Source organism: Schistocerca piceifrons, chromosome 6, assembly GCF_021461385.2.
Source record: "Schistocerca piceifrons isolate TAMUIC-IGC-003096 chromosome 6, iqSchPice1.1, whole genome shotgun sequence".
Lineage (NCBI taxonomy): Eukaryota > Metazoa > Arthropoda > Insecta > Orthoptera > Acrididae > Schistocerca > Schistocerca piceifrons.
Window position 1 is genome coordinate 204,864,524 of NC_060143.1, and position 13,617 is coordinate 204,878,140.

General features: G+C 44.2%; 1 protein-coding gene across 1 annotated transcript in view; it reads right to left on the reverse strand.

Moving 5' to 3' along the window:
* The window catches only part of LOC124803237 (vegetative cell wall protein gp1), a 185,375-nt gene extending 172,339 nt beyond the window's left edge, over positions 1-13,036 (reverse strand). The window contains exon 1 of the mRNA XM_047264418.1: positions 13,006-13,036. Within this exon, the coding sequence (XP_047120374.1) occupies positions 13,006-13,036 (31 nt within the window). The remainder of the gene's footprint in view (positions 1-13,005) is intronic.
* Between the last annotated feature and the right edge of the window lie 581 nt (positions 13,037-13,617).

A 13,617-nucleotide genomic window follows, 5' to 3' on the forward strand; every position in this document is an offset into this window, starting at 1 on the left:
GATTTTACTTAAATCTTGCTTCCATTATCAAGAGAAATGTCAGAACTATCTGGCGCCTTTACCTTTCTAACAGCGAAGCTGATCATTATCTAAGGAATCCTCAGTTTTCTTTTTCAGTCTTCTGTATAATATACTTTGTAGTAGCTTGGATGCATGAGACGTTAAGCTGATTGTGTGACAGTTCTCGCATGTATCTGCCCTTGCTCTCTTTGGAATTGTGCGGATAACAATTTTCTGAAAATCAGATAGAATTTCTCCAATCTTACAGAATCTGCACACCAACGTGAATAGCCATTTGGTTGCCATTTCCCCCCAATTCTTTTATAAATTCCGATGGAATGTTATTTATCCCTTCTGCCTTATTTGATCCAAGCTTTTTTTTAAAAAAAATCTCTCTAATACGGGATCTCCTATGTCTTCCATATTTATTCCAATTTCTTGTATCAAGTCGTCAGACAAGCCCCTTCCCTCATCGAGACCTTCATATAATGACGGGTGCACAGCTCAGTACAACTACAGCTCCGATTTATCATTAACTTATCCTTCTAACGGAGGTAGTTCTAGGTTAAACTACTTGAAAATATACAGCATCCAGCAACTTCATGCATAGCTTTATTTTTGCCGCGACGCTCCGTCTGTAATGACTTCGATGTGAACGGGAAGTGAAACCCAACCTTCCTTCCTTGCTACCTCATTCGATTGGGGTCTTAAACATTTATCTCCAGCTCCACCAAGAAATGTCATTTTCGGCTGCAGCAGGTCTGTGATTTTGTTGACCTTATTTAATCAGGGAGACGAAACAACAGTGGTCTTAGCTTCCTGCTGCCCGCAGCGAATCTGAGTTTATGGTGCAGTTTCTCTCTTTATCATTCTACGAAGCCAACCGCCACCCTTCAACAGTAGTAGGAGACCGATTACTAGGCCTTTGTTAGACAGTATTTTCGGTAATTAATGACCCAAATATTGTCTTTTGGCGTCTAGTGCTTCGCATTGGAGAATTAAATGTGGAGCAGTTTCATCCTCCCCCACACCACACAGTTTGCACTTTAGTTTCTTTCTCTATATCGATCGTGTGCAGGTGTTTCGATAAGTTCCCACGGCCAGTCAGTACACCTACCTTAAGATTAATCCGCCTCCTGCTGAAGCCGAGGATTGCATAACTTCTGTTAAAACACGATTTCAGCGTCATTAGCTTGCTTTTTTTTCCCCTACGTGCTGTCTCCTGAACCGGCTACGTAGTTTATATTTTACCATCGCATTAGTGATGGTTAAGCCAGTTTCCGATCCAACAAATCCAATGGTCGTTCCTGCGTTGGCCAGCCTATCAGCTTGATCATTGCCACACATAATAATTCAATTAACTAGCGCTTTACCCGAGTTGCATATTTACATTTAATTAAGACTTGGGTCCACTTTTATTTAATAACTTGTAGTACCTTGTTGTGCATTTATGTTAATATACACACTAATAGCTTCTATGATGCAGCACAACATTCGCCAAGTGACAGACTTCGCTTATTTACGCCGTAACTTACAAATAAAGTCTAGTTACTTCTCAGACATATAGAACTACTAATGCTGCTATCAATTGTATTTATCAACACTGCGAAAATCGTACATGGTCAATGTAAGTCGGCCACATGGAGACTGCTGCATTGATAAAGCTAAAATGTGTGTATTAATGCTTATAAATGCAAAACAAGTAGCTAAAAGTTAGTACGTGAGTATTAATTAAACGGAAACATACAACTAATGTAAGGTGATAAATAAAAGAATTATTTTCCAAAGGGAAGCTACAGTGTTCAAAATGCAGTCGACAGTAACGTTTTATTGAAGAAGATATAAATGTAAAACGCCATCTGAGGATATGTGAAAGTCCGAAACCATTCTTGGCATAAATAAAAGTATATAAAAGTTTGTTGGTAGCTATTTCAAGTAATGCCTTTTACACGTTCCAATCTATTAACAAGATGCAGCGAAGAAGCCTACGCCTAGACGTTATCGTATATTAACCCCCCACTATTCTTGTGATTAGGCTACTACCAGACTATAGGCACGGCCCGTTTAAGGTGTAAGCCCCCATTACCGCACAGTTCAGAGGAGAGAGACAGAGGTGTCCTTGGCGCAAAATTTGTGCAGAGGATCTTTCGTAATTAGTGGCGAAACCACCCCATCTCGGCGAGCACTAGGTTTAGATTTATTTTAAAGGTCTTCTCAATTGGCGAAGGAACGGTAACACAACTAACGTACGAGGCAGGGAAACGAGGGGGGAGGGTTCGCGAACAGGTCCTGCATCTAGGTATGTCACATTATTTGGTCGAGTCACTAACAAGAAGTACGTCATCGCTGTGTACGAACGGACATCATTTACGCGTGTTATTATCGGAAATTATTTGCTACCTTCAGAGAGTAGCGCAGTGTTTTGATTCTTCAAAATTGGACGCAGACAAGGATCTCTGATATGATCGTTATTGAAGTTTTAAAAAGTAAGCGCGCCTCGTCATACGATACTTTTCGCTTTGTTGGCGTACAGATTAAACAAGCCTGTCGCGTTTTTCAGTTGTCATTTTCAACACTTTGACAGTTTTTTTCGATAATTCAGACCGGCTAAGAGACTCCTCGCACACGAGTGATGCGGAAGCAATGTAGAGCTAGTGTCGTCAGACTTTCGTTCATCCACAGAACGGCAACCCAACGCTTATCTCTATACCCAGAGTGAACATTAATGAAGCCGACAGACAGATGGTGTGGACTGACTGGAAATGGAGGAAAAAAAGATCCTTTGAAGATGTGTCCGGGAATGGACGGTGTGCGTGCAACGACAACAAATCGTTCCGCAACACAGCACAGAGCTGCATAGCATCCAAGTCACAACAGATGTTCAAAGTGGCTTCCATGGGAATGCAGTAGTGATAATACCGTGTGTTATGCAGAAAACACGTAATCGTACTTTGGCTTACATCATGTTGACGGGCCACTTGCCTGGACCTTGTACTAGGGTCCGTCTCAGTATCCTGTAGAACAATGATTCCCAACTTTTCCGAGACTGAGAGCAGTCAAATATTGGCTACCACCCAACCCCCTCCCTCCAACGTCAACAACATTAGCGCCTAACTAAAGGTTAAAATGAAAAAAAAATCCTTTGAACGCTTTCATTTTTTAAATGGCGGAAAATAAATGATATTTAGTTTTCGTAGGTGTCTTATTAAAGACAGAAATAAGGAGCCAATTAGACAATTGGTACCGCTTAATTCTAACATTTCATTTATATTTATAGAAAAATGAAGTAATTCTCTATTCATCGCGAGTGTTACCTAAAACTCCTGCTCAGAAAACAAAGCTAATTATCCATATTGGTAGTAGATATTTATTATAAAACGTGCTTCCTCTACACCACTCGTCTCCCTAGTGACACTTGCTGTATCACACGTTGCAACCCCATTCTGCAATCAAACACATCAAAGGTCATACACTATAATTACCACTTGTGTACCACTAGATTCCTGGACTCCTTACCGTTGAAATGGCAGAAACTGGAAGACTAGGCTGCCAATGCTTAGGATCTGACCACTGCCTCACATCAGTGTAGCAGCCACTACATAATTATTGCTGTGTTATGATCTCAATTAGGTCTTGTATTGCAGCGAAGTGTATAATGAAGCAGTTTCTGATCCATTGTGGGATTACATACAACTCGGACAAGGCATTTTCATGAGATATTTAAGCATATATGTATAATTTTACTGTCACAGAGTGATGGTACAATAGCGTATTTGCAGTAGGTGGACTATGTGAGAAAGACGTTGTTCAAACATTCGTTTCACAAGCTGCACCCTCCACCACAATGTCTCACGCGTTGATGAAAGTATTTGAAATAAAAAAGTCATTACAAGTAACTTATGCAATCAGTATTACTGTTTTACAAAATAGTGATGATAATAATGATTTTTTGAAAAAATTTCAGTTTCGAGACCCAAACATTAGTGAAATATTTCTTTAGCCCTTAGAAAATTTCTGGTTAGGAACCACTGCTACAGGACCTGATCCAGCAAATCTAGTCCGCCGCCTCCCTGCACGCTCATCTGACTGAAAGGAACCGTGATCACATGGGTCTTTTAAACGGATTGAAATGTTGTGTAGTGTGGTTTGTGTCTGTGAAGGTACTTGTTGCGGTGTAGCCGTGCTGCCTCTCGACCGTTTCCATCTGCTTGGCCGTACACAAACACCATCTCGGCTTGTTCCCGACATGACTACCGGTCCATTCTGCTTCTTACAGTACGCTGTATCAATTATGCACCCTGCAACACGTAAGAAACACACGGCACTCGGTCAGAGGAACTGTCGTTCGTCAGCGCCATCTACCGTGGCAACGACGCATTTCCGGATACATGTTCATAGGACCGTTTTCCTGCCATTTTCCATCACGAATCCGTTCCTGCAGTTTGTGAAGTTTATGAATGTTTACACTGTGTAACTGTGGAAATACGGTTCTGTAAGCTATTCTTATTTAACACCCAAACACGCGTCAGTGAAACATTTCCATCGTCAGTAGATACATTTACTCTCTTGGTGCCACCTACTGCTGTTTATGTAGCTGTCTGACATTTTCGGTAGAGCTGATATTTTACTCCACGCTGCCATTCGGAAATGCCTGGAATTGAGTAGCGATATTCAAATTATGTGTTAAACGAGAAGAATTGTTCCGATAATGATGTATTAGGGTGCAAACACGTAACAGAAGAACGGAAAAAATGGTAGAAACCCCGTCGTTCGCTTTATCACCGTGGCTAAACTAATTTTCATATACAATATCATTCCCTGCTTATTTATTATGACTTCTTAGCTCTGAGTCAGGAAAAAAGTAAATACATACAAAGCTATTCTTTAGAGGTTAGATAGCGTAGTTGTGGAAGAACAGAAGACGCGATCTTCTCTCCCGTAAAGAAGTTCCAGAGCTGGCGTTCATTAACTTATAAACGAAAATATAAACCAGAGACAGATTTGAATATTTGTGGCCCAGGTGATGACTTCAAGAACGTGGTGGAAGTTCAATGGCTGCGCCAAATTCCCCAAAGTGGCATTCCTGCCAACGCCAGCGCAAGCGAAAGTAATTTTAGCAGGACTGCTTAACTGTATCAGAGAAGCCTTGCTGGATCGAGTAAATGACATTTTGTTAATTCATAATAGTAAGAGAGGCAAGTAAATTATTTAATGACGACAGCCAATCACACGAGATGAAATACAAAGAATCTGTGTAAATAGCACCTACTTGCGTGATGTACATGTAGCATAGTTTTTTATTCTGAAGTTAAGGTTATAAATATTTTTTCGTTCTGGACACACAGGTGCCGCATGCAGCGTGTTACAACTCATCTCCTTCGCACTTTCCGTTTTATTTTTCATTTAAATATCATAAGAAACACTATTTCTTCCACTGAAATGTGAAATGACTTCATACGAGTATAATTATAGCAGACAAAAGTTTAGCTTCTAGGCACGTGCTCAACCAATCGTGTGACCATTTTCTGTAGCCACGATGTTTCTAAACGTGAGAGCAAGTTAATAGCAAAGATCAAAATATTACGATGATAAAATGATGTATGCTGTTTTTAATAGCAGGCAAATCGTTATCAGACTTGGGCTGCTTCCCTTCCACTAAGTGTGTGTGAGTCGCCTCGCTCGTTACCGCCTCTGCTTGAGCCACGACTTATCTCACACACCCACTTCCGAGGAAGACATAGAGAATTAAGGGGAAACTTAATCCGGCTAGCCAGAGGGGGACAACTTTCAGAAGAACGATTAAGAGAATACTAAATGTGCTGGCACAGGAAACCACAACAGAATTTGACTCTCTACACTGTGATCAATGAGGCATATCAGACGACAGCTTCGTGACCTGAAAAAAAGGCATCTCCCTCATCTGAGTATACCCATCCCTTCACAGTTTCAGACATTGATTCTGGACTGAAGGACCTCAAACCTCTTAAGGCGCCTGGATTCGATGGTATCCATCCAGAATTCCTGATCCCTATGGGAGGAAAAGCTAAGAAATGGCTGGCAGAATTCTTCACTGACATCCTGCTGACTGGCCAACTTCCATTGGAGCTTAAAAAGGCGAAGATAATATTTGTTCTGAAACTTGGCAAACCCAGCAACAAGGTAGAAAGCTATCGCCCCATTGCCCTACTTAGCTGCTGCTACAAGCTTTTTGAAAGGCTAATATATAACAGAATAAGTAGCACTATCCTACAGAACGTTCCAGTTGATCAGGCAGGCTCTAGACCAGGGCGTAGCTGCTGCGACCAAGTATTGTCTCTCACATCCTTCATAGAGTCAGGATACCAAATGAAGCAAAAAAACATCTGTGGCATTTGTTGATCTAACTGCCGCCTTCGACACTGTGTGGAGGGAAGGCCTTATGCAGAAATTTCTCCGCATCATACCCTGCAGAACAATGGCTCGACTGATTAACAGCATGCTAAGTGATCGGAAGTTCCAGGTAATCACTGGAAGCAACGTAAGTAAGGAGAGGAAGCTGAACAACGGATTGCCTCAAGGATCAGTTCTGTCACCCTTACTGTTCAAGCTATATCTATCTGATCTACCTGACACTTCGTCCAGAAAATACTGCTATGCCGATGAGCTGGCTCTAGCCGTGAAACATCAGGAAATGAAGAGAACAGAAGAGATTCTAGCCAATGACCTGTCTGCATTAGATAATTACTTCAAAATCTGGAGACTCCAACCCAGCGTGAGTAAAACAGAAGTGTGTTGCTTCCGTCTGAATAACCGGTTGGAGAACGTTAAACTTCCTCCATAAGCTATGCGGAACTACCTGGGGATCTTCAGCAACCACCCTGCGATCTTCAGCTCTGGGCTTGGTGTACTCAAGTGCTGAGTATTGTGCACCTGTTTGGACGAACAGTCATCATACAAGGCTTGTTGATACCCAGCTGAATACGACAATGCGCATAATATCTGGCGCAATCAGATCTACTCCAGTTTATTGGCTTCCACTGTTAACTGGTATAATGCCTCCTGGTCTACGCAGATGTACTGCCCTTATGAGAGAATTCCACAAGATCTCCAGGAATTCTAACCTACCCGTGCATAGCGACCTGCCACTTTTAAATCGTAAGAGACTGAAATCACGTCATCCAACTCTGTGCGATGCTGCTGACATGGTTGCTAAGGATTTCAAATCTCTTGAAGAATGGAAAGGTCGGTGGGAAGCAGTGACAGATGTGCACCTGCATAACATCTTCTCAGGTGCTAAACTTCCAAGTGGATTCGACCTACCACGCAAGACCTGGACTACTCTCAACAGAATCCGTACTGGCCATGGCCGATGCAGGGATGCTCTCTTTAAGTGGAAGAAGCTGCCTGATTCAGCCTGTGACTGCGAGGCTCCATACCAGACTGTTCACCACATTGTCAGTGATTGCAGGATTCGAGCCCATCACGGCGCCAAAGAGGACTTCCTGCTAGCAACTCCAGCTGCAGTGCGCTGGATTGAAGGACTGGATATTCAGTTGTAAAGACAAACTCAAGTTTCTTGTGTGTCAAGAAAAAAAATGGCTCTGAGCACTATGGGGCTTAACTTCTATGGTCATCAGTCCCCTAGAACTTAGAACTACTTAAACCTAACTAACCTAAGGACAGCACGCAACACCCAGTCCTCACGAGGCAGAGAAAATCCCTGACCCCGCCGGGAATCGAACCCGGGAACCCGGGCGTGGGAAGCGAGAACGCTACCGCACGGCCACGAGCTGCGGACTTGTGTGTCAAGATGTACATATGTATATGTAATTTAATTTCATGATATGTCTGTATTAGCCATACGCTAAATAAAATTTTTGAATTGTGAGTGAAAGATAAAGAAAAGAAAAAAAAAAAACTATAGAGACAAATAAGTCACATACTTCCACGGTTTAATCTGTGAACGGGATGGTACCACAGAATGAGGTCCGAGGAGCACCACAATTTTATAAGTAGCTACCAAGAGGCGTTTCCCCTCCCGTAGCCTCTGGCTTTGGCGGGCGTTACAAGTCGGGACAAGTGGCGGGTGTCTTGACTTAGGAGATTCGGCCACCTGTCGCCCTGACGTGACACCTGTTGCTCTGGCCCGCCTCTGGCTGCTTGCCAACGCCGGCAGCTCCGGTCACAAAAAGGCTCACCTTAGCTCACCTACGTGGGCGCCAAGAGCGAGCGCCAGAGTGTGTACTCCCCGACAGGGCAAACATTTGTATACGTAAGAAGCGCAGACACGTGAATCATACACGCATAAATTTGCTCACGTGCTCTGGAAGAGGAGCAAACAGCCAAGCCATCCACAGCACACTACAGCATAGACTTAAGACACGAGCTAATGAACAGATCACAAGGCAGGGGGTTATGGTTTCAAAGTGTATGTTCCCGCACGTGGCAAAAACTTTTATCCAATTATTCAACGAATATTTTAAAAGTACGTTATGAGAGCAACACAGTTCCTAATCGCATGCTCCAGGGATGGGGGTCTGCGCAGGCGAGAGAAATGAGATCCGCATCTGCAAGTGCCTATATGCCTTACCAATGACGGACGGGGCATTCAGCGACATCAAAAATTTCGTGGACAGTTTTAACACATTCGCTACGCTGAAGCATCAAGTAGGTTGACCCTGGCATCAATTCTCGCCTCCTGAGGTGGAACCATGTATTTTTGAGTCATTAGTCTTCTGGCTGGTTTGATGCGGCCCGCTACGACGTTCTCTCCTGTGCCAACATCTTCATCTCAGAGCAGCACTTGCAATCAACGTCCTGAATTACTTGCTGGATGTATGCCAGTCTCTGTCTTCCTCTATAGTTTCTGCCCTCTGCAGGTCCCTCTAGTACCGTGAAAATCATCCCCTGATGTCTTAACAGATGTCCTATCATCCTGTCCCTTCTCCTTATCCGTGTTTTTCACATATTCCTTTCCTCTCCGATTCTGCACAGAGCTTCCCCATTGTTTTGCTTATCACTCCACCTAATTTTCAACATTCGTCTGTAGCAACACACGTCAAATGCTTCGAGTCTCTTCTATTCCGGCTTTCCCACAGTCTTCACAACCATAGAATACCGTACTCGCAGCCGCGGTGACCGAGCGGTTCAAGGCGCTTCAGTCCGAAACAGCGTGACTGCTACGGTCGCAGGTTCGAATCCTGCCTCGGGCATAGATGTGTGCGATGTCCTTAGGTTAGTTAGGTTTAAGTTCTAGGGGACTGATGACCTCAGATGTTAAGTCCCATAGTGCTCAGAGCCATTTGAACCAGTACCGTACTCCAGATTTGCACTAACAGAAATTTGTTCGTCAAATCAAGGCCTATGTTTGATACCAGTAGATTTCTCTTGGCCAGGAACGCCCTTTTTGCCAATGCTACTCTGCTTTTGATGTCCTCTTCGCTCCGTCCGTCATTGGCTACTTTACTACCTAGGTACAAGAATTCCTTAACTTGTCTACTTCTTGGCCATTAATCCTGATCTTAAGTTTCTCGCTGTTCCCATTTTCGCTGCTTCTCATTACATTCGTCTTTCTTCGATTTACTCTCAGTCCACGTTCTCCAATCATTAGACTTCATTCCATTCAGCAGATCATATAATTCTTCTTCACTGTCACTGATGATATCAATGTCATCAACGAATCGTATCACTGATATCCTTTCACCTTCAATTTTAGTTCCAGTCCTGAACCTTTCTTTTATTTCCATCACCGCTTCTTCGACGTACAGATTGAGCAGTAGGGGCGAAAGACTACTATCCTGTCTTACACCCTTTTTACCCGAGGACGTCGTTCTTGGTCGTCCAATCTTATTATTCCGTGTTGGCTCTAATTTTCCGAGAATTTCGAACATCTTGCACCATTATACATTGCCGAACGCTTTTTCCAGCTCGACAAATCATACGAACTCGCCTTGATTTTTCTTTAGTAATTTACATTCCGCTAAGAATGTAGAAGCCGATCAAGACCTGATTTTCATACATTGCCCAAAATAATTAAGGAATCGCGTTTTTGAGCACCGTAATTTCGCCAACTGCGCCGCAGAAGTTTGAAAAATGGTTCAATGGCGCCTGCCTAACCTTCTTCTGTAGTGGCATAACAGAGAGGCGCTCTGCGACGCCATACTGGGGCTCCGCGGCGCTTCAGACATCGAGGTGTCTACACATGCGAGGAAAAATGGCCACAGCTCTGACGTTCATGTGAGGTGTAAGGTGAGTCAGTGAGGTCAAATTTGCTCCAAATTCCGCCACCATTCTGCCCCGTGCCACGATGCGCGTCTAACACGAAGGGGGAGGTAGTCACCCTCTCCCCTTCCGCTTACTGCCGCCTCACTCCTTCTCTTGACGCCTCTGCAGTGAAGGTCAAAACCGCGGTGTACAGCGTTGAAATCACGCGGCTTTCCCATGGGTGGGCGAGGAAAGCATTTCAGACACACCGTCGCTCAGAACGGACACGAAATGGCCACAGGAGGCGGCATAAAAAGCGTCATTAAAACCACTCCATCCCTTGGGGCGTTCGTTTACACGACAGTCGGGAACGGGACGACGTTCTTGACAACCTTTGGCACTGTCGACCTCTCCCCCCACCCGAGGCGATTCAACCTTTCCTATATTGAGCAAGCAGTAAAGGAAACAAAAGAAAAATTCGGATTAGGTATTGAAATCCATGGAGAAGAAATAAAAACTTTGAGGTTCGCCGATGACATTGAAATACTGTCAGAGACAGCAAAGGACTTGGAAGAGCAGATGAACGGAATGGACAGTGTCTTGAAAGGAGAATATAAGATGAACATCAACAAAAGCAAAACGAGAATCATGGAATGTAGTCGAATTAAGTCGGGTGATGATGAGGGAATTAGATTAGGAAATGAGACACTTAAAGTACTAAAGGAGTTTTGCTATTTGGGGAGCAAAATAACTGATGACGGTCGAAGTAGAGAAGATATAAAATGTAGACTGGCAATGGCAAGGAAAGCGTTTCTGAAGAACAGAAATTTGTTAACATCGAGTATTGATTTAAGTGTCAGGAAGTAGTTTCTGAAAGTATTTGTATGGAGTGTAGCCATGTATGGAAGTGAAACGTGGACGATAAATAGTTTGGACAAGAAGAGAATAGAAGCTTTCGAAATGTGGTGCTACAGAAGAATGCTGAAGATTAGATGGGTAGACCATATAACTAATGAGGAGGTATTGAATAGAATTGGGGAGAAGAGGAGTTTGTGGCACAACTTGACTACAAGAAGGGACCGGTTGGTAGGACATGTTCTGAGGTATCAGGACTGAAGACAAAGATTAGAAATTATTAGAAAGTGTGTATTATTGACTTATTTGTCACCTATCATGGTCGCAACCAATTATTACCATTAACCAAGGTTTTTTTTCCCCCTGAAGTTCGAGGCCGGCTTCTGGTGACCGAGCGGTTCTAGGCGCTTCAGTCTGGACCCGCGCGACCGCTACGGTCGGAGGTTCGAATCCTGCCTCGGGCTTGGATGTGTGTGATGTCCTTAGGTTAGTTAGGTTTAAGTAGTTCTAAGTTCTAATGGACTGATGACCTGAGATGTTAAGTCCCATAGTGCTCAGAGCCATTTGAACCATCAGAAGTTCGAGTTGCGGGAGCCGTTTTTCCCCTAGCAGCATTTGGTCGGCCATTACACTGACGATCTTTTATAAATAAGAACTTATGTTATAATATTAAATGTAAATGCGAGAGACTTATCAGTTTAGATCTTTCATAAATTTCAAAGTTAAAAAGAGTAGTGAGAGATTTCATTTACTAAAATTCACAGCACTGAACGAGTTCAGTATGTTCCATTTTGGCCACTCAACGGCAGATGAGATTCTCTGCAGTTTTGCCTTGCAAATCATGAACAAGAAATATTGAAAATCATTTCCGGCTAGAGTGGCCGAGCGGTTCTAAGCGCTACAGTCTGGAGCTGCGCGACCGCTACGGTCGCAGGTTCGACTCCTGCCTCGGGCATGGATGTGTGTGATGTCCTTAGGTTAGTTAGGTTTAATTAGTTCTAAGTTCTAGGGTACTGATGATCTCAGAAGTTAAGTCCCATAGTACTCAGAGCCATTTGAACCATTTTTTGAAAATCATTCCATTCAATATGCTCCGCAATATCTCAGTTAATCTTTGTGACATTTGTAATAAATAACCAGTAGCCCCTGAGACTCATATTAATAATTACAGTTTGCGTAAGAATACACATATTTTCTTCTCTAAATAGCAGCGCTCACGCAAATTATTTTTAGAAGGCGGGGAGTCGCGCGTTGTGTTTAAAAAATAGTATATCGTACGTACTTCGGGGCAGCCGATGTTCGTACGAGGTTAGCGCGATGTAAGTTAATTAAAAGTCTTATCCTAGTCCACAATATTTAAAGACACCCCAACCAAAATCATAAAATATAATTATAAAAATAAAAATATAACATTATCCCGTAATAAGTGGCCCCATATATAGGATAGTGTCCTGGAAAAGGGTTGAATCGTCCGCGAACGAGGGAGTCAGATGTGTCAAAGTTTGGCAACAATGTCGTCATTCCCGCTCACGCTGCGGTGAGTTACGCAGAGCTGATTGTCGCTGTTGGTACTCGAGATGTCGGGACGCGGAAGAGGACGTAAAGCTGCTGCATGGGCGGAGTTGCTGCTCACGCTAGCAGGAACATCCGGCAAGAAGAAGAGGAAGACAGCAGCGCAGTGCTTTCGCTGCCAAAAGCTTGGCCACGTCGCCAAGCACTGCAGCGGAGCACTTGCGTGCTAGAAGTGTGCGCAAGCACACGACACACGCGACTGCAAAAAGCAGAAGGACGCCCCCTGTACCTGCGCCAACTGCGGCGGCGCACACGCGGCCAACGCCCGTTCCTGCGCCTACAGAAGAAATTGGCGCGGACCGGAGAAGAAGACGCAGAAGCAAGTGAGCACCACACACGAAGAGGTGGTCACTTGTACAGAAGACGTCGTCACCAGGCGCCTTAACGACGCCGTACAAGAAGCCATGTCCGCCTTCAAATCCGCCATGGCGGAAGAGAGGGCGGCCATGCTGGCGGAACTGGGCGAGGCTCGGCGTCAGATTGCTGTGCTGACGCAGGAGCTTCGCTCAGCCAAAGCAGCTTCCGCCACAACAGAAGACACCGCCACCCAGACGACTCCTCCACGTGAGGAGGAGTTCGCGACGGTGGCCACGCAGACCGACGAGCCTGCCGAAGGGGAGGCGACACAGCACAAGAAGGACACCGAAGCAGCAGCGCAAGAAGAAGAGTGGGAAGAAGTCCAATTCCTCCCGCTTCCAGACATGTACAGCGCAAGCGCTGTAATGAAGAAGATCGCTGGCTCGCTTCGCGATGGTACATACCCCCACCACGACCACCCTTATCCTTTCGTTCCACCTAACCATCCTATACCTCCACTCCCACATCACCCTCTTGGGTATCCAGAAGGCCTTATTGGTCTTTCTAGGGAGGAGTTCAATCTGATTGACTCCTACCCTATCTTCACAGAGTTGCAAATGCGCTGTATCATCATCTCTCTGGTCAACGGAGAATATGATAAATTAGGAATCCGTATGCACATTATCCCAGCCGAGGAAGAGACCTCAGCAA